General features: G+C 50.3%; 9 protein-coding genes across 9 annotated transcripts; 7 read left to right on the forward strand and 2 right to left on the reverse strand.

The window, feature by feature from the left end:
* Nucleotides 1-1,055: 1,055 nt before the first annotated feature.
* Nucleotides 1,056-2,254, forward strand: PtrM4_127970 (nitrogen metabolite repression regulator NmrA; the record flags this gene model as incomplete). Its single annotated transcript, XM_001939852.2, has 2 exons — nucleotides 1,056-1,684; nucleotides 1,885-2,254. The coding sequence occupies 2 exons, from the start codon at nucleotides 1,056-1,058 to the stop codon at nucleotides 2,252-2,254; spliced, it is 999 nt and encodes a 332-aa protein (XP_001939887.2).
* A 673-nt stretch (nucleotides 2,255-2,927) lies between these two features.
* Nucleotides 2,928-3,891, forward strand: PtrM4_127980 (mitochondrial 54S ribosomal protein bL19m; the record flags this gene model as incomplete). Its single annotated transcript, XM_001939854.2, has 2 exons — nucleotides 2,928-3,258; nucleotides 3,347-3,891. The coding sequence occupies 2 exons, from the start codon at nucleotides 2,928-2,930 to the stop codon at nucleotides 3,889-3,891; spliced, it is 876 nt and encodes a 291-aa protein (XP_001939889.2).
* A 316-nt stretch (nucleotides 3,892-4,207) lies between these two features.
* Nucleotides 4,208-4,586, reverse strand: PtrM4_127990 (Pmp3 multi-domain protein; the record flags this gene model as incomplete). Its single annotated transcript, XM_001939855.1, has 2 exons — nucleotides 4,208-4,494; nucleotides 4,547-4,586. 2 exons carry the CDS (start codon nucleotides 4,584-4,586, stop codon nucleotides 4,208-4,210), a joined length of 327 nt encoding a protein of 108 aa, XP_001939890.1.
* Nucleotides 4,587-6,481: 1,895 nt separating this feature from the next.
* On the forward strand, nucleotides 6,482-7,882 carry PtrM4_128000 (HET domain containing protein; the record flags this gene model as incomplete). Its single annotated transcript, XM_001939856.1, has 3 exons — nucleotides 6,482-6,557; nucleotides 6,610-6,888; nucleotides 6,936-7,882. 3 exons carry the CDS (start codon nucleotides 6,482-6,484, stop codon nucleotides 7,880-7,882), a joined length of 1,302 nt encoding a protein of 433 aa, XP_001939891.1.
* Nucleotides 7,883-10,091: 2,209 nt separating this feature from the next.
* PtrM4_128010 (uncharacterized protein) lies at nucleotides 10,092-10,928 on the forward strand (the record flags this gene model as incomplete). Its single annotated transcript, XM_001939857.2, has 1 exon — nucleotides 10,092-10,928. The coding sequence occupies one exon, from the start codon at nucleotides 10,092-10,094 to the stop codon at nucleotides 10,926-10,928; it is 837 nt and encodes a 278-aa protein (XP_001939892.2).
* Nucleotides 10,929-11,526: 598 nt separating this feature from the next.
* PtrM4_128020 (Aes, Esterase-lipase) lies at nucleotides 11,527-12,456 on the reverse strand (the record flags this gene model as incomplete). Its single annotated transcript, XM_001939858.2, has 1 exon — nucleotides 11,527-12,456. One exon carries the CDS (start codon nucleotides 12,454-12,456, stop codon nucleotides 11,527-11,529), a length of 930 nt encoding a protein of 309 aa, XP_001939893.2.
* A 1,247-nt stretch (nucleotides 12,457-13,703) lies between these two features.
* Nucleotides 13,704-15,751, forward strand: PtrM4_128030 (FAD-binding-8 multi-domain protein; the record flags this gene model as incomplete). The annotated part of the gene is made up of 2 exons (XM_001939859.2): nucleotides 13,704-15,079; nucleotides 15,130-15,751. The coding sequence occupies 2 exons, from the start codon at nucleotides 13,704-13,706 to the stop codon at nucleotides 15,749-15,751; spliced, it is 1,998 nt and encodes a 665-aa protein (XP_001939894.2).
* Nucleotides 15,752-16,299: 548 nt separating this feature from the next.
* On the forward strand, nucleotides 16,300-16,635 carry PtrM4_128040 (uncharacterized protein; the record flags this gene model as incomplete). Its single annotated transcript, XM_066108845.1, has 1 exon — nucleotides 16,300-16,635. One exon carries the CDS (start codon nucleotides 16,300-16,302, stop codon nucleotides 16,633-16,635), a length of 336 nt encoding a protein of 111 aa, XP_065960837.1.
* A 672-nt stretch (nucleotides 16,636-17,307) lies between these two features.
* PtrM4_128050 (Sulfite oxidase) lies at nucleotides 17,308-18,735 on the forward strand (the record flags this gene model as incomplete). Its single annotated transcript, XM_001939860.2, has 3 exons — nucleotides 17,308-17,316; nucleotides 17,428-17,489; nucleotides 17,682-18,735. 3 exons carry the CDS (start codon nucleotides 17,308-17,310, stop codon nucleotides 18,733-18,735), a joined length of 1,125 nt encoding a protein of 374 aa, XP_001939895.2.
* Between the last annotated feature and the right edge of the window lie 117 nt (nucleotides 18,736-18,852).

Consider the following 18,852-nt stretch of genomic DNA (forward strand, 5'->3'; position numbering starts at 1 on the left):
CCGTCATTCGCAGCCCCTGGAAATAGTAGGTACTTCCCCCGCATAGTCTCGGAGCGTGCCCCTCTTGCATTTCTCTGCGTTACGAGCAGCTTCCAAGGTGGAGCCCTCGTCTAAATGCTGGATTGAGCCTACCAAGCCCCTTGCAGTCCGATGATAGTGCAAGTTGCTCGCTAGGTTCGCGTGTGACTGCGTACAGGGTGCGGTGGTGGTGGTGGTGGTGGTGGGAAGAGAGAGACAGAGACAGAGACAGACAAACAGAGATGGAGATGATTGTGCTTCTGCTGAATGCGCCCAGTAAGTACCAAGCCGGCCGATAAACGGGGTACTCTTGATCGATTCGGAAAATATATTATTACGAAGATATTGAGTGAGCTGGCCGGTGGTGGTGAGACCAGCCGCGGTCAGATGTTCGACTTGTCAAGCGGAGCCTATTCGCCTGGTGAGTGGACTATTAGGTAAGTCTTTTCCCAGCAACGCAAATGACGAGGCCCAAACCTGGCTGTACTGTCATACGAAGACGGGCCAGATTACACTATCTCCTGTTTCTCCGGCCGGCGTCATTCACCGTAGCTCTCTGCTTAAACATTGCGCACGTCGACGTCAAAGCCATTGGAATCGGGCCGCGACCTCAACCTTAGAACACCACGACTAGCTTCTCACTACCCTGCATAACTCGCCTCACGTGCCTGTCCATCACTTTGCACTATCAAAGCCTTGTCCGTCTTTGTGTGCTTGCGACCACGTTAATACTTGCCCGCCGAATCGGCATTGCAGTCGCCGCCCGAAGCGATCTCTTCCCAAGGTTACCACGACCCTTACACAAAGCCTTATCTTGCCCTCACCCTACCTGGCCAAACTCCAGGTGACAAACGCCCGGAACCTTCGCGCCTTGGCTTTGTTTGCGTTTTATATACGAACCGACTACCCTTCCGAACATCGCAGCCAACCTCAACAGGTCATAACAGTAGCATCATCATTATCACCGTTGTCGTTATTTCCAGGCTCGTCTAGCTTTTCCTTGCCCCGCCTTCACCCACGCCCAAAAGGACACACGAATGCAAAGGACCGTCGTTACCATCAACAGCAATGGCCGCCAATCGGCGAGCTTCATTCGTGTGGCTGCCGCATTGGGGTGGCAGGTGCGAGCACAGATGCGAGACCTCAACGGCATAGTCGCGCGGGAACTTTCAGAGCTCGACAATGTCACCGTCTACATTGGAGCGCTAGAGGACAAGAAATTTCTCGACGATTTGTTCAAGAGTGCGCAGTGCGCTTTCATCAATACTACGCACTGGGGAGACGAGGTTGCGATTGGTCGATCGCTAGCCGATGCCGCAAAGAAAGCTGGAATCCAACACTACATCTACTCAAGCATGCCCGATCACTCCGTCTTTGGCAACGGCTGGAGGGCGCTACCGCTCTGGGCGCCAAAATTCACCGTTGAGCAGTATGTCCGCCAGATTGGGCTGCCCGCCACCTTCGTATATTGCGGCATTTACCACAACAACTTCACCGGCCTCGATTTTCCCCTCTTCCGCATGGAGCACCAGTACGACGGAAGTTTTGTTTGGCAAGCCCCTTTCCACCCCGATCAACCTCTGCCTTGGCTAGACTCGGAACACGACATAGGGCCAGCTATTTACCAGCTATTTAAGGAAGGTCCACGAAAGTGGAACGGCAAACGGTAAGCACTTTCTGCATCTGCATATTTTGCTCCACATTATGCGGGCGTTCTCCACATTCGCTAGATCTGCTGGCTCGCCATCGTTAATCCCGACCACCAAAATTTCCACCGCTTCTCACACGTCGGTCATGACGTGGCTGCATGACAAACGGCGTCATGTGCACGTGTTCTTCTGGATTGCATGTAACTGACGGAGCTAGGATACCTCTGGCATTTGCCTCTATGACACCGAAAGAAGTTTGCCATGCCTTTAGTAAGGGCCTTCGGAGACCTGTCCGCTACAGGCGGGGCCCCATAATGATCAACGTGCCCACACCCACAGGCTACCGAGAGCACCTGTCCGCGCTCGAGTACACGCTGGGCGAGAAGGGTGCGCCGTACTTTGGTCCTGATCTCGAACCGGACGTGCCTAGCGTGTCATTGGAGTTGTGGGAGGGAAACCGATCCATGGAGGAGTACGCGCAGGAAGTTTTTCCGGTCGAAGAGGCTGCCAACGGTCTCACTTGGATGGAAGAGGTAGAGACGCCTAGGAGAGATATTGAGATCGATTTTGAACAGATCAATTGCTGACAACTTTGGCTTCATCTTCCAGGGCGAGATCTTCCAACATCCCAATGTCGTCTTGGGCCTGAGCGAGCAACTCAACCAGGCAAGGCTCTAGTAATTTCTTCGGTGCGACATGTCCCTTGGTCCCAACGGCGTCAGACGGTAGCATCTCAACGGCGTCTAACCTTGCTTTCCTTTGGAGTACCGGGATAGAAAAGCGGTGAAACGTATGGGCGTGGGGACCCACCTCATACGATGTGGATTATCTTAAATCACGCGCTGGAGCATGGTGTTTGGGCTTCTTCTCTTTCTTATGTCAGCATGGATGGATGCACTGCGGTATACCAGGACCTGCGGTGGCCTGGTCTTTTCAAAAGTTTATCATTGTCTCTTTAATTTCCTTCTCCACTTTGGTCTTTCCTAATGGGCGCGTTTCCATGTGTAAGCTAGGTTCATAGCGGTTGGGATGGTCTTATTCATGAATAATGTTTGCCATGTAGTCCAGTTCAAACATAATGTGGAAATACGTCAAATCAGTCAGCCATGGTTCAAGTTTGACATAGTGAAGCATTTCATGTCCATGTGGGGGTCCCGCGACGTATATGGAGGGAGCGGGAAGGGTTGCTGACATAAGCAACCTCCGAATTTCTCGAATGCTGAACACCACGGCGGAGGAAGTCAAGCCTCCGCACGCCCAATGTCAGCCGCAATACCCTGCACGCGAGCTTCGGCTCAGCGTGTCGCATTCCATGCCATACGATGTAAACGTTTTGCCAGTACCGAAACTGTTGCTGTCGATGCAGCATCGCCAGCGCCAGTACTCCCCGCCAAGCGTAACCGATCAGTATTATTGCGACAGCCAGATCTCAGTACCCAACTGCACAGGGCCCTGTATCCGGACTTGTATGAGCAAGATGGCAAGCCAATTAAGGGAGCGGTAAAGGCGTTTAGCCGTAAACCACAGACTAAGCCCATTGCTGCGAGATGGCAACCGGTCATGAAAGACAAGAGTGTAAACCACGCGTTGAGTATGTTTGCCCTCTAGAGTTCCGCCAGGCCGAATAATACATCAATTGGAACTATCGGCTCCCAAAAACCATGTTAACCCAGTTCCAGGCCGTCAATTCGGTGTCCCCGTCTTCAAGCCCGCCGCCCGCAACATCAAGAAAACCTGCCCTGACCCCCTCGCCGCCGTAACTGCCTCACAAATAAGCCTTCTCGACCCAACAGGCGCCCGAACCCGCCTATTCGCAAAGGACAACCCAGAATGCGCCCGTGTCGGCGACATCCTCCTCGTGCGCCAACGCACTGGCGACCCCTTCGCTGGTGTTTGCATCAACATCCGACGCCGAGGCGCGGACACTGCTATTCTTCTGCGCGGACAGCTCACCCGCGTGGGTGTGGAAATGTGGTACAAGGTTTACAGTCCGCTGGTTGAGGGTATCGAGGTGGTGCAGCGGGCGGCTAAGAGGGCGAGACGCGCGAGGTTGACGTACATGAGGACTGTTAAGCATGATCGGGGCAGTGTGGAGAATGTGGTGAGGATGTATCTCAGACAGAAGGCTGCGCTTGGTACGGTCGAGGGCCAAAAGAAGAAGGGTGCCGGGGCAGCAGCGGCAATGATGGGTGGAAAGAAGAAGGGAAGGGGCAAGAAGAGGTAGAGGATGATATTGGCAGAGAGGGTTGCGATTGTAGCATACGGCTTTTGAGTCGCTATGGGCATGCTGTACATATATGTACAATACTAAACGAGCAATGTCAAGAACAGATTTACAACGAGTCGATCCATTCGATTGAGGATGGTCAAGTCGCATTTGCAGGTAAGGAATTAAACATGTGCAAATTGGTATCACTGCCTACAAAAAAAAGGGGTATGTCCTTCCTAAAACTGAAACTCCAAACATAACCTACACCATCATTATACTCTTCCTCCACCAACTACCCAACCCCATCTCCCTTCTCCCTCCCTAGCCCTATCTAATGCACAGTCCCCGCCTGCTGAACCGGCACCTCCGCAGCCGGAGCCACAGGCGCAACAGGCACCACGCCCTTGGTCCCGCCATTCTGCACCTTTTTGCTGTAAATACCGGGTGCGGGCTTCGCGTCGAGGGTGCCCGCGCGCGCCTGGTCGCGGCGCTTCACGTAGACGTATTCGATGTAGAAGGCGTGCACGTGGCCGGGGATGAAGGCGAGTAGTGTGAGGCAGATGTTGATGAGGAGATCAGCGCCGCAGCCGGCGACGAGGAAGACACCGACGGGTGGCACTGGGAGAGGGTTAGTTGGGGGGTTTGAGGAGAGTGGGATGGGGAGATGTACTGAAGATTGTGATGAGGACAAGGAGGAATGTTTTGATCATTTTGGGCGGTTTAGTGGGTTGGTGGTGGTAGGTGGGTGGGTAGTTGTTTGTGTGTTATGAGGTGCGAAAGTCCTCGAGGTTTATTTATCGTATGCGAATGTATTATGCCGGGACTCTTCCGTGATAACACTCAGGACCAAACCAGACACTTTTTGGTTTATTTGTTTGTTTGTCGACGTCACACAGGAATGAATAGTTCAAGCAAGCAGTACCCAGCACAACCCTTTTAAATAAACCAACCCACCCCTACCCCTTCTTTGTTCCTTATCCGAGCATGTCCGTCACATTGCTCATGCGTTAAACTTTTGCTGGAACTTTCCTGTGCATGTGCGCGACTTTGTCGTGAAACGTCATCGTCGGTGCGCTGGAGTGGTCTGATTGGCTGTGCGGTATCGCCCGGTGTGGCGCGGGTCGTGGCGGATGGAAGACGCGTAAGGTTGGTATCACAAAGGGCCGTCAAGGCTGTGTTTTTGGTTGGTAGGGGAGGCGCAGTTTGGTGAGGCGTTACGGTCTTAGGAAGAAGGGGGATATTGGTGAGGTGTTATTCCCGGGCTGGTGAGAGATTGATAGATGTGGTGGTCCCTGAGGGGGATGCCATCATCACGTGTCAGATGTAAAGCGCTTCCAGAATGGTGTTCATTTGGTTCTTGACTTTGGTCGTTAACTAATAACGATAGCGCTACTGAAGTTCCAACTCTTCTGGGCATATCGGGCTGTGCTTGCCTTTGTCGGTTGGTTGTGGGTGAATGCCTGTACTACATACGCCTCTTCTTCCTCTCCGCTCCGATCCTAGATACGAGCATGTAGGTCATCTCGTTTCTACACTGTGCTGTAAAGCCCGGAGTTCTTTTTCAATCACATTGCCAAGCTCAACCACTTTCTGTCTCCGACTTCCATGATGGTTTAGTCGATTCTGGTTTTAGCGACTTCTCCGCCTTGGGCTGCAGCCATGCAGCTTCATGCGGGGCAAGGCTGAAGTATTGCGGCCTTGACCAGCATATTCCTCTGTCATCCCCACCGTTTCTTCTCTCTCTATCTCTGGACCCCCAAATCTACGACCGGATCAGCTCATGATTAAGTCGTCCGCGTTGTGAGCACTATCAGAGGATTCTGGCTCACAGTAACTAGCGCGATGGCTACGACGTTGTCAGGTTCATGTATCCCCGAGCTTGAACCGGAATGTCACGACCCACCGAACCATACATGTCTTTATTGCAGTCGCACATTTCTAGCGAATTGGAATGAAGATAAGACTAGACTTGAAATTGACGTTGACATTAACAAAAGCCGTTTTGAGATGGATCAGATACAGAGGCTAGAGTGTCCCCTCTTTGCACCTCAATCTTCCTGGCAATTTCTAGGGATGGATCAGAGATTCATACCTCTTGGCATTTCTGAACTAGAAAATGCTACCCGCAATGTTGGGTCATTCTTGGTGTCGAAATCAAAATGGGGACCTCGTAACCCCAATGTTATATTTCACGAGATGTCTTCTGGTACTACATCAAGTTAGTAAACTCTAGAGAGAGGCAAAACTATGACTAACCTTGACTAGCAGACTTTGGAAGCAACCCTTGGTTTAAGAATATCTCCCAACCTCCAAATTTGAATCCACGATCTTTGAGGGCACAGAAGCAAATGCGCGACTGGTTCCACGAGCATTGTGGACAAGGAGACAAAATATGTCTCGAAGAGATACCTTTTCATGGTCATAGTCTTCCCAAAAGATTACTCAAAGTGGGAAGTGCTACAGAGCCAGTGCGGCTCATCACGACCACACGATCTGGCACCTACAAGTATGCGTTGTTGAGCTACTGTTGGGGTGGCGATCAAGTGGGAAAGACCACAACGCGAACAACCTACCATTACACGAAGCAGGTATCTCTAAGCAGAACATGTCTGCCTCCGTACAAGATGCCATTTGGGTCGTGCAAACATTGGGATTGGAATACTTGTGGATTGACGCGCTTTGTAAGTTGAAGTCAAAGTAGAAACCCCTGGAACTGACCATGCCTTGATGTAGGTATCGTGCAAGACGACTCGGATGAGCTTACCACAGAAATATCAAAGCAGGCCCAGATCTATCAAAATGGCGTCATGACTATACTAGCTGGTGGGGCACATAGTGCAAATGAAGGTTTCTTGCGTAAGAGGTCGCTGAAGCACCGTCGTTGCGTTATAACGATACAGATACCAGGACTTGACAATGTAAAGAAGAAATTCATCCTAGACATGAGCCTGGCAAACCCCCATGGACCCCCTACTGACCCAGTTAGGAGCAGAGCATGGATCTTCCAGGAAAGTAAGACTTCTTTTGGGAGTTTCATAGTAACTTGCTGAAACAGCCAGTCATTCTATCTCTGCATGTGCTGTATTTCAGCCCGGCACAAATGATTTTTTACTGCCAAGAGAAAGCGTACTTCGATGGATGGGGCCCTGAATACGGCTACTCGCTTGATGAGAGAGTACCTGGAATCAATTCAGGTATAGGGTATATGAACGCAAACGAGCTTTGCCGAACATGGTATCGACTCGTTACCGAATACAGCGAACTAAAGCTTACAATGCCCGCTGATAAGCTTCCCGTAATCTCAGCAGTGGCAGAAGTCTTTGGTTCAGCCATTTCCGGAACGGAAACAGGACGCGAAAGCTACAAAGCTGGGCTTTGGGAACAGCATTTTCCAACAAATCTATCATGGTTCACCGAGAACCCGCCGCCTAGATTAACAAGACCGGCATATCGAGCGCCTTCTTGGTCGTGGGCATCGATTGATAGCTGCGTTTTTGACAGCTTACCCTTAAAAGACTACACTGTACCACCCAGAGATTACAGGGAAGGTGTTCCCATGGAAGAAGTAGTTGTTAAATCTACTTCTTGCAATGTTAAGCTTGCATCGCCGGAGGCCCCCTTTGGCCAAGTTACTGGTGGCTACTTACAAATAGAAGCCCCACTAACAAAGATAACCGTCTCAATGTCATGTTTCGTAGGCTTAACCTCGTCTCGGTCGGATGATCGCATAAGTGTCGGACTGCGGTACGACGTTGATCTATATTGGCTATCTGATGTCAAAACCGACGCCCATACTTACTATCTTCTTCTCCTCGTCTTCGGGAAAGGAGGGGGGTGGCCTGATCCAGAACTTGATGTTGTTATGGAAGGTCTGATTCTCTCCAAGGCGGAAGACAAGGAGATCTACTCCCGCGTTGGATATTTCTCGAGCGACTGGCGTGAGCCAGCCTCAGAACGCCATGACTACCGCGATTATTTTCAAATGAGCAAAGTCACGATCATATGATTCCTTCAGAGGGAGAAATATGGGATTGCTCGGTCCGACCACGCACTTGGCAGCCTTATTCAAATTCTATCAATTCTGTGCAACTGGCGCATTTGTCTGACGCTTCCTCAAGTCATCTTTCAGGAACTTCGTCTCTTCACCGCTTTCATTCCCCCCCTGGCATACAACTCTGGATCAAAAGGCAGCGCTTAGAAGCACTCGAAGCATCACATTGCGTACGTGTCTCACGAAAACAGAAGAGGTACACTTACCTCTATGCCGAGTTTTCTGGACTTTGTAATACAAAGTCTACAAAGTTTGTATACTTCACTTTGTTAGGAAGGAGGATAGAGTATGATGATTGTGCACTGGGGTGATGACACGAGACTTGGGATCTGTGAAGATGTGGGTTGGCATAGCAATTGGTGTGAAGGAAAAGGGGAGCTTTCATCGTGTATCTTTTTCGCATTCTATTCATGTTTCGGTTGAATATGTGTAAGCCATCATCCAATGCTTTTGTGGACTGTTGTTTTATCATGGCTTTCTCATATCAATCCTTCGTCGCTTCTCACTTAGTGATGTTGTCCCATCACTGCTCTTTCAGAAATTCAAACTCCTACAATGCGTGTGGAGTGGTCTCCCTATCCCTAGACAGCTGATTCTGCTACAGCGGTATCCAATTCGTGTTCCAGAACACGTGTCTCAGGCTTAAAGGCACGTAGGTAACAGCTTCTTCGCAACTAAAGCTCATGATGTGCTACATTTGTTTCTCGTTCAAGTCAAGATATTCCTGCGCAAGCTATAAGTTTCTGCTGTCATTGCGTTGATCTTTTAGTGGTCGTTCTTTATATGCCTACACTCATGGGTTTCAAAAGACGACACCTTTGACGAGCCCCGACGCGTGGTTGATATTCTGCTATAATTAGGCGGGAACGCTCGGGGCATGGATCAGTTGCCGTCCAGTGCAAGTGACATGATTGACAACATGCGTAAGGAAGCTTGTTGTGCCGTAACGCTAGGACACAGGCTGGCTGTCGCGCTTCACGCCTCAACACATCGTTCTGTATTCTCTAACCAGGAACAACACAGGACATAAATGCGACAGGTCGTTACTACGAATGTTATGGTTTTTGTGGGGATGGCAACAATGCATCGCTTGAGCGACAAATTGGGAAGCTGCGACCCTTTGTAAACACCTTGTTGACATCCTTTCTTGATACGACATAGCTTCGCACAGTATCTCTTATCGCCATCTATTGAGTAGTCTACTTTACCCACTAACTTCATGTCTCCATCGTCATCATCCTCAATTCATTGTCTGTCTTCACTTCTAACAACCTTGTTTCTTACCACCGACACATGTCCTTCACCGCCATCATACATCAGCACTCTTACCGCCGTACTTCCAAGGCCCTCAAACAACGACGCATAAACTACAAGAGTTCGGAAGTTGAACCAACGGGAAGAAATTGCGGGGTGCAAGGAAGAAATCCGGGAATACGAAACGCTTCTGACACATCAAGACTCACGACAACGGGGGTGTATTTGACAGCTTGCACCGTGGACCAATAGGCCACCTCATGCCCGTCTGCAACAGACAATCGATTCGCAGATCATGGGCCTTAGGAATCAAGGTCGCAGAAACGACATGGAAGGCAGTGTGTTCGTTATGCGGTACCACAGAGATTTGGCGTCCTCATACGAGTGTATCGGCATCCGGGATGCCGCTGGCTATTGAAAGGAAACCACAACCCTCCAGCAACAAGCCTCTTAAGTTTCGCCACGTCTTTTGTCCGTCAAGTTTAATCAGAGGCGGCGCCTGGCTGATTTTGCGGAGATTGCAAATCCAACACTGACAGCGGAAGACGCCATGAATTTACTATCCACCCAGCTGGATGGCGACGATCCAAGCCACGACTCACAAGCGCCTCTTCTTTTGGGTGTATGTGGTAGTCTGACATGTCTCGCCGTTTTGATTTTTGGCGCAAGACTTTGGTCTAGATTACGGCCAACGCTGAAGCTGCATTTGGAAGACTGGACGGCAGGGGCAGCAACGGTATGTCTAACCATTCCAATCACTTTCAGAACCGCCTCTTTTTGTGTTCGGATCAACTGACGCTCATTGCTATAGATCCTCGCCGTATCAATGTACATCATCGTCTGCCTAGCGTGCGAGTACGGCTTTGGGCAACGTTCCATACATGTCTCTGCAGCCTCACGATCGGCCGCCATGCGCCTAATCTTCATCTGCCAATTAGTCTGGAACTTCGCAATTAATCTAGTCAAGATTTCCGTCGCCCTCCTCCTTTTCCGTCTCAAAGAATCACGAGCCTGGCGCATCTTCCTCGCAAGCACGATTGTACTTCTCATCCTCACAGCGACTACTTCAACATTCTTCCAGTTCCTACAGTGCCGCCCGTTTAGCGTATACTGGGACCCAAGTGTACTCTCAAAAGGCAAGGTGGAATGCATTTCTCACGAAGCAATCACTGGAAACATCGTCGCGACAAGTGCTATCCATATTTCGACCGACCTCATCTTCTCCTTCATACCCATCACCTTTATCAGCAGACTAAACAGACCGCTTGCTGAGAAGATCTTCCTCACAGCCATGATGGCTCTCGGACTCTTCGCCTCAACTTTCGCCATCTTGCGCATCGCCGCTGCAAACTTGATATACACGTCTCCCGACGTTTTCCGCACAACTGTCGGGCCTACATTGTGGTCGATGTTGGAACTTGAGATTGGTCTCCTTGCAGCGACAATCCCGACGCTGAAGAACTTTATGCAACGCTCGCTTGTGCGACTCGGCCATTTCTTCTACGAGGAACAGACGGAGGAGCAGGTGCGGAATCGACTTGTGCAGTTGGGCTACTTGAGATCGGAAGAAGAGGAATGTGATGGCACAAGTTTGAAGTCGTCGAAATTGGATTTTGACGCAGAGAGCATCGGTCCGAAGACGTTGAAGAAGGAGCAAGACGAATATGTTGTCACGGTCAAAGAACTCAGTGCAGCTGACCAAGAAGCAAAAGCCATGAAGAGGATGCGGGAATTCGTTTTCACTTGACTTTCTTCGATGTTGGTTGACACTATAATATTATTTAATATTACTAGCCTGCTGGTTCGTTCATCCCTTGGTCTATATGACTGCAAAGCTTGACTTGTTTCACACACAGGCACTATCGTGGTTCATGTGATCGTATCTGCAGATGTATTATCATAATGTGAGGGCAGTTCGTGCAAGGAGTAAGGTGCTATGAAACACAAGACACTTCTGTGCGGACATATAGCAGAGTCTGCTATGCCTGAGGGGGGTGATGGCCAAGTCTTGTGGTACTGAAAGATGGTTCCTGGAACCCCAGTGGCTTAGACGGACACATGTCACGTCTCATCCGATATAAATCGCGCATTGGTTCTTTACTGGGAACTGTTTCCAGAACCCAGCTCATGCTTCTCCGCTTTTCCATGTGCCTCAACTTTGGTTTGTGGAAGTATGGCCATCAGGTTCGCGCCGACATCTCTGCCACTGAAACTTTAGTGATGACAGAGTAGACTTGGGAACTCCAGAATGCTCAGAAAAAGTGATATTACAAACTAAGCAAACGCGGCGTACCTATCAAATGCAAGGGTATCTGTTACTTGGACACACGACAATGACTCAACACTCACTCCTTCTTCAGTATATCAACCATCCATTTGACGGCGTCTTTGGCCTCGACAAGACCGTACGGCATGGTAAGGACGAAGCAATGCATTTGCTTCTCCCAATGTACCCACTGTCCCTCAACACCTGCTTCGGCGCACTTGGTACGGAAGATGATTCCGTCCGGACTCAAAACGTCGCAACCAGCGGTTATGCCATGCACTTTGATGCCCTTCTTCGCGAGTAGTGAAATGTCACCGTTTATAGGAGAGATACGGCGATCCGAAGGATCCCAGTCGCCCTGCCATGCCTTTGCAGTAGCTCTGATAATCTTGGGTGTGAGCAACGGGTCTCTGGGTGCGACTTTATCGATATCGGTGTTGGTTCGCGTAAGGTCCGTCGAAGGGCACACATTCATGATGGCGACAGGATGTGAATTCTGTTTGATCTCCACGCCTTCTTGTTCGCTGTCTTCTCGAAGAGCTTCCAAGACTAAACATAATGCGATGTTCGCGCCGGACGAGTCGCCTACGAGTATGACCTTTTCTCCCGCTTCCTCTGCCTCTGCCATCAAAGTGCGGTATGTCTTCATGCACCAAGGGAAGGAGCTAGACGCGGGATTGTTGGGTGCGAGCGGAGTTGATACAATAGATGTGGAGGTGTCGACCATTTCTTTGGCCATTTTGGCGCATATCTTGTAGTGCTGGGGCGAGGGTGGCTCCTGCCAGCTACCTCCAGCAAAGTAGTATATGCGCTTCTTCGATCTCTTTTCCGCTTGGTTGGGTGGTACAACATCGTATATGTGCATGTCACATACGGTTCGTTCGCGGAGAGTGCATTGGCAAAGATTCGATTTGGAGGGATTCAGACGGATAGAACCATCTTCGTGGTCTGGCGTACGGTTGCCGATACGAGAGCGCATCAACCGTACCAAGGACTGAACTACGGTCATGAGCAGGGTACGGTCATGACGATGTGTAATCTGTATCGACGAGCCTGTCTTGGTAGACGTGCTGGACGTGTTGTTGTTGTTGTTGTTGTTGTTGTTGTTGTCTGCCATGCCGAGTATCTAGAAATCTCAAAGGAATGGGTGAAGACTGAGTTCTGTGACAGGGAGAAAAGAAGTAATCGAGGCCGCGTGTATGCATCCTGGCGCGCAAAGAGTAAGCGTCGTCGATTTCTGGACTGCAAGCCAACCCGCTCACGCGCGTCGGGCGATTCATTGTTAAGAAGATAGACGGGTTGAATGACGTCGTGGCGCAGCTTCTGCATCTCATTTGGGAGGACCCTGGATCAAAGCGGGAACATTGAACGCCCTCGCGTGTGGGTCGATCTGGATGTTAACGGGGGCAGGTCTGAGCATCTCAGCATATTTTGCCCTGTGCCTGTACGCCGTTTATTTTACAAGGAACAATAACGCCTGTGCATACATGGTACGTTGTGCGCATGTTGCTGGTGAAAAGCTGTCGAGAATGACGTAGCTTCATTCGGGAGATGCCGCCAACTCTAGCCAAGTCCCAATGGCTTGGCAAGCACCAGTTCACAGCCGTTTCTCAAATCGTCACGAACACCTTCTCCATCAAACGCCTTCATTGATTGTTTGCATAGTTTACCTGAAAACGATAAGAAGATATCATAAAGATATGCTACGAGTCAGCGCACGCCCAGAACAGTGGGGCGTAACGAAGACTTGTGCAAAGGCCTGGCCTTTTGCTATCCTGTTTTTTCCCCTGCATATGTGCTTCTGCAGTAGTTTACTGGGAGAATGTGGCTGACTTGACTAAATGAATAGCTTGGCGTTCTTTGAAATGCACGTCAGTGTGCGAACAGCAGTCAAAATACCTGGGCGGAAGTCTTGGCCGTGATGGTTGAGTGGCTGTGCAACAGGCAAAGAGATACCAAGCCTGGCTTCCGCTCCGCCAAAGGGCAAGTAGAGCCCGCCGGCTCCAACTCCGTCTTGGAAGTCTTGTCTTCTTGGTATCGAACAGTCTAGTCCATTTCATTGGTGATATTCTGCCACTTCATCAGTGCCACAAACAGTGACACCTTGGCGTACGTGGACCGGCAGTGACACCCCAAACAATTGAGCTGACCAGGAACTTGCTTAAATACGAACGTCAGCGCTCAGCCACATTTGCCAGCTGATAGACCTCTTACAGCCCAAGTCAACCACTCTACCCTGGAGGCACTTCCAGGTCAATGGCTTCGCAAACCTCTCTCACCAACGAAGAAATCAAGCAATTCATCGATGATCTCGACCATGACAAGGACGGCAACGTTGACTACTGGGAACTAGAACGGAAACTGGACCAAGTGCACAAAGAGATAGCACCGAAAGCGCAACCTCACAACCTCCATCATGCATCAAGAGGCGATGAAGCACGCCATGAGTTTCTCCGCAACGTCATCGGAACGCGCAAGGATTACATCAAGCGTGAGGAGTTCGCAGAATGTGTTAAGAAGTGGGATATCCCATCATTGGAGCATGACCGCAAAGAAGCGAAGAATGAAGACGATTACTTAAAGCACGTGTCCATGTACCGACGTGCTCGCGCCTACTGGGCCGTAAAAGGACCCGAAATCACGTTTCTTGCTCTGGTTGTCACCCTGATGATTGGCTTTGGTGTGTGGCAATTCGTCAAGTATCTCACATTTGACCAGTATACGCCAGCGTTTGGATGGGGTGCAGTTTTGTCAAAGACATGTGCTGGTGTGCTGTATCCGACCTTCTTCTTCCTTATTCTGTCAATGTCCCGTTGGCTTTCAACATTCCTCCGACGCTTCTACTTCATCTCAAGATTTATCAACTGGGATCTTTCTCAGTCATTTCATATCAAGATGTCCATTGTCGCATTGTTCTTCGCGACTTTGCATGCCATCGGCCATCTGAGTGGCTCGTTCGTGTTTGGAAGCATGGCAAGTCGACAGAACGCTGTCGCCAACATAGTCGGACAGGACGCTGTACCACGCTCATATACTGACTACCTCCGGTCATTACCAGGTTGGACGGGACTAACATCACTTGGCATGTTCTACCTTCTGGCTTTGATGAGTATGCCTCAGATCCGAAAGTGGAGCTACGAGGTCTTTCAGCTTGGCCATTTGCTCATGTTTCCAATCATTGGATTCATGATGGCGCATGGCACTGCACATCTGTTGCAATGGCCCATGTTCGGCTATTGGCTTGCGTTCCCTACACTGATGGTTCTGTTTGAGCGTCTGTGGCGCTTGGTTCTCAGCTTTCGTCCTATACTCGCGGAGCTTGAGCTACTAGATGAAGAAACTGTCGCCATCACGGCGCAGGTCCCCAAAACTCGCCCATGGGATTACAAAGCTGGGCAGTACGTATTTGTTCAGGTTCCGCAATTCTCCAGGTTTCAGTGGCACCCCTTCACGGTATCTACCTGTATCAACAACACCATGCAAGTACACATCAAGGCCGATGGGGACTGGACAAATCAACTCCGTGATTTGGCTCAGCAAGGAACGCGGACAACAATCAAAATTGGTCTTGATGGACCGTTTGGAGCACCCGCCCAACGCTTCTATGACTTTGATTACAGCATGGTCTTTGGGTAAGTTGACGGCTGCACCCTTCTCGGAGATAATAACTAACAGTTTTTAGTGCCGGTATTGGCGTGACTCCCTTCTCAGGCGTGCTTACCGATCTCCAACAACACGAGCTCGAGCGCGTGAAGTCCATCGATAGTCCTCAACAATCCTCGGATGAAGTCCCCAAGGAGCCTTCTCCATACAACAGCCACCGCCGTGTCGACTTCCACTGGATGGTGCGCGACAAGAATAACCTCCTGTGGTTTTCCGATCTCTTGAACGAGGTATCCCGCGAGCAGCCCAAAGTCCCAGATCTCGACATACGCATCAACACGTACGTAACGCAGAAGCGCAAGCAGATATCACAGCACGTTTTCCGCTGGCTCCTCGAAAAGCATCGCACTGATGACCATCCGCGGTCGCCCATCACTGGTCTCGTCAATCCAACACATTTCGGACGTCCTGATATTAGGGGTATCATGGAGCAACACTACGAAGACATGTGTAAGGTTTTGGCGGAGCGACTCACCGAAAAGGACCGCAAGAAGGATGATGAAATCAACGTTGGTGTCTTCTTCTGTGGACCACCTGTTATCGGCCAACAGATTGCGGATCAATGTAGCATGTTGAGCGCAAGGGCGAGGAGCGAGGATAGGAAGATTGAATATCGCTTCATGATCGAAGTCTTTGGGTAGATACGTATGGGCTATCGCTTGAGCGACATGATTCGTCGGTATTCAATAACCCAGTTGATTGTACCAATGATATGCTTCGTAGCACCATCCCATAGCACCTATTTAGGACAGCCCTTGAAAGGTTCATAATATAAAATCCGGTTCCAGTCAATTCTTCTTTGAGATAAGTAGAGTAGAAGGGCGCAAGATGTTCCTGGGTCGATACCGGAAGCGGTGTTTGTCTCAATCTGGAGCATCAACCATGGTACAGTGTGGATCGCGTCGGATTTTCGCTGCAACTCTATCTTAGTCGATCTAGCATAATGTATAAGTAGAAGCAAGATTCCTGTTCTACTTCCTATCGCTCACATTATCAGTTTGAACGACGACTTCTCAACCCGCAGATATGACTACCGAAAACACCATGAAGATGATCGAGGCTCCCCACCCCATGCCGTACTTGCAAGACACGAAAAGCGCAGTCCCAGAAGCATCCAACAGAGTCTCTGCCAGCAACGGTGTCTGGATAGCTATGGCGCAGCAGTGGTATCGCCACCTCGATACCATCAATGACCGGAAAGTCGACCCAGTTCAAAAAATCGCAAGAGCTGCCTGCTGAGGGAGCTGTACAGCCTATAAGGAGTGACCTGTCCGAGGATGAGGAGTATCCTGGATTCCGAAGGTTTCTACGCCAGAGACCGTATATCATCAGACATGGCACATACTTCCAACCTAGCGAAGAGCCAACATGGGACTTTGAGAAGCCGCTATTTCCTATCATAATGCCAAATGGCAAGACGGGGCCTTATTACCTGATCGACCCTCCCACGCCTCCTATGAGTCCTCATCTACCAATTATGTTGCCATACGACCACTGGAGAGCACGGAGAGTCACAGTGTCCTGAATTGTTACTCCTCGCTTTTCTCAAAAACAGTACTGATACCTTCGCATCAGATTCGGCGGGTCTCTAGAAATATCTGCGGAAACTGAGAGATGGGTGACATACTATGAGTTCGGTAGGGATAGTTGGGATACTTCGCCGATTGACTATACAGGTTGGGAAGACAGGCTTGTGGATGTACCTTTCAAAGACAGATTTCGACAGTGGACTGCTCATGGCAATAACAGTGAGCGGAGCAGCTACTTCAACCCCATCTCGAGACCAGTATGGGGTTATGAATTTGCATTTGTTGGCAACAAATGGACACGGCGGTCAACGGGAATAGCAAGCATGGTTGAGAAGCTAGGCGCAATGTCGCATTTTGTCGATGAACAAACGTCATGACGCCAGGGCAAATAGTATCGTTGCGTCAGCCCATGCAGACCTCACCTGATGCAATAGACAATGTTTCCATACATCCCCATATAGACCGCAAGCGCAGACAGCCGCGACTACCCGCAGCTTCAACCTCGTACCTGCAGTATCCCCACCCGTGACAAGACCGAGTACTGCCGTGTTCAGAGGAGTGCCGGGGCCCCCGACCTTTCGCTAAAACCTGCGTGCCCCGCCGCTTCTCGTCGTCTAACCCTTCCATCACTCAATCACGCCATCGCCGCCAAACCACAATCGACGACAATGGTTCAGGTACGCCCCAGAGTTTTTCTCCCTGTTTGCCTAATCGGGTAGACTATGGCTTGTAAATGCCATGGCTTTGGTATGGCGTGGGTTTAGACGGTGGGGCTGACGTCGCCGTAGCTCGTTCACTCGGTCGAAGAGCCGCTTAATCGCGAGCCGCAGCTTGAGAAGCTGATTCAGAGGTACGTGCCGTGGTATATTGTGACTTGTATCGATAGGCAGCGAGGATGGCGTCTCGAGTAGACGACGGTCATGGTTGGGCATGCCGAAGTCTTCCGAGCACAGACTACACCCGCTAACTCTTCGGCCTTGCCACACCAATTCGTGTGACCCATCTATTTGGAGCTGAGTAACAAGCCTGACGTGTACTACAGTTTCATCACCGAAGATGGCTACGACCGCAATCACGGCCCCATCCCGCAAATCAACCCCAACACACACAAAGTTTCCGTCATCGGCCTTGTTGACAATGAGCTGTCACTTTCCGTCGCAGACCTCCAAGCGCTTCCACAACACACGGTAATCTGTGCACTACAATGTGCCGGAAACCGTCGTCATACTATGCGGACCAAGTTGAAGGAGGTCCATGGCATCGACTGGTTCGATGGCGCGGTTATGAACTGCAAGTGGAAAGGTCCTCTGCTAAAAGATGTCCTGGAGAAAGCCGGTATCAAGATCGAAGAGAGCAAGCTCAAAGATGCACATGTAGCATTCTCGTGCTTCCAGACACCCTGTCAAGACGACAAGTTCTACGGTGCGAGTCTTCCATTGTCTCGAATCATGGACCCAAAGCGCTCCATTATGCTCGCTCTGGAGATGAATGATAAGCCCCTCCCGCCCAACCACGGCGCCCCTGTTCGCGTCGTTACACCTGGCATTGCTGGTGCGAGAAGCGTAAAATGGCTGGATCAGATCTCTGTCCAAATGACCGAGAGTGATAGCTACTACCAACAGCACGACTACAAGATCCTGCCTCCTGAGGCTGATTGCAAAGAAAAGGCAGAAGAGTATTGGGGCAAAGTTGACGCACTTCATGACATGCCTGTCAATAGTGTCATTGCTGTCCCCAAATCCGAGTCCACGGTGCGGCAAGAAGAAGATGGTACGATTGAAGTCAAAGGCTATGCACTGCCTAGTGGAGCAGACGGGCCGATAGTCAAAGTTGAAGTTAGCACGGATGGAGGAAACTCCTGGGCCGATGCTGAACTAATCAACACGTACGACGACGAAGATGCCAAGGATGTTGAGCTCAAGTGGGCGTGGGCACTATGGAAGGCGAAAGTAAAGGTGGAGAAAGGTAAGGAGGCGACGGTCGTTAGTCGTGCCACGGACAAGAGCGGTAATACGCAGGAAAAGTGTCCACTGTGGAACTTCAGAGGTGTGGCGTACAACGGCTATGGCGAGGTCACTGGCCTAAAAGTTGTCTGAGCTGTGGCACACTTGCCCACAATTCGAGACTGCTGAACGATTGGATCACGTCGATTTCATTAGCATTTTGTTTATCAGACTGGAACTCAGATATGAAGAGGGGGTGGAAAGTTTGTT

This window comes from Pyrenophora tritici-repentis, chromosome 7, assembly GCF_003171515.1.
Source record: "Pyrenophora tritici-repentis strain M4 chromosome 7, whole genome shotgun sequence".
In the NCBI taxonomy this organism is placed as follows: Eukaryota; Fungi; Ascomycota; class Dothideomycetes; order Pleosporales; family Pleosporaceae; genus Pyrenophora; species Pyrenophora tritici-repentis.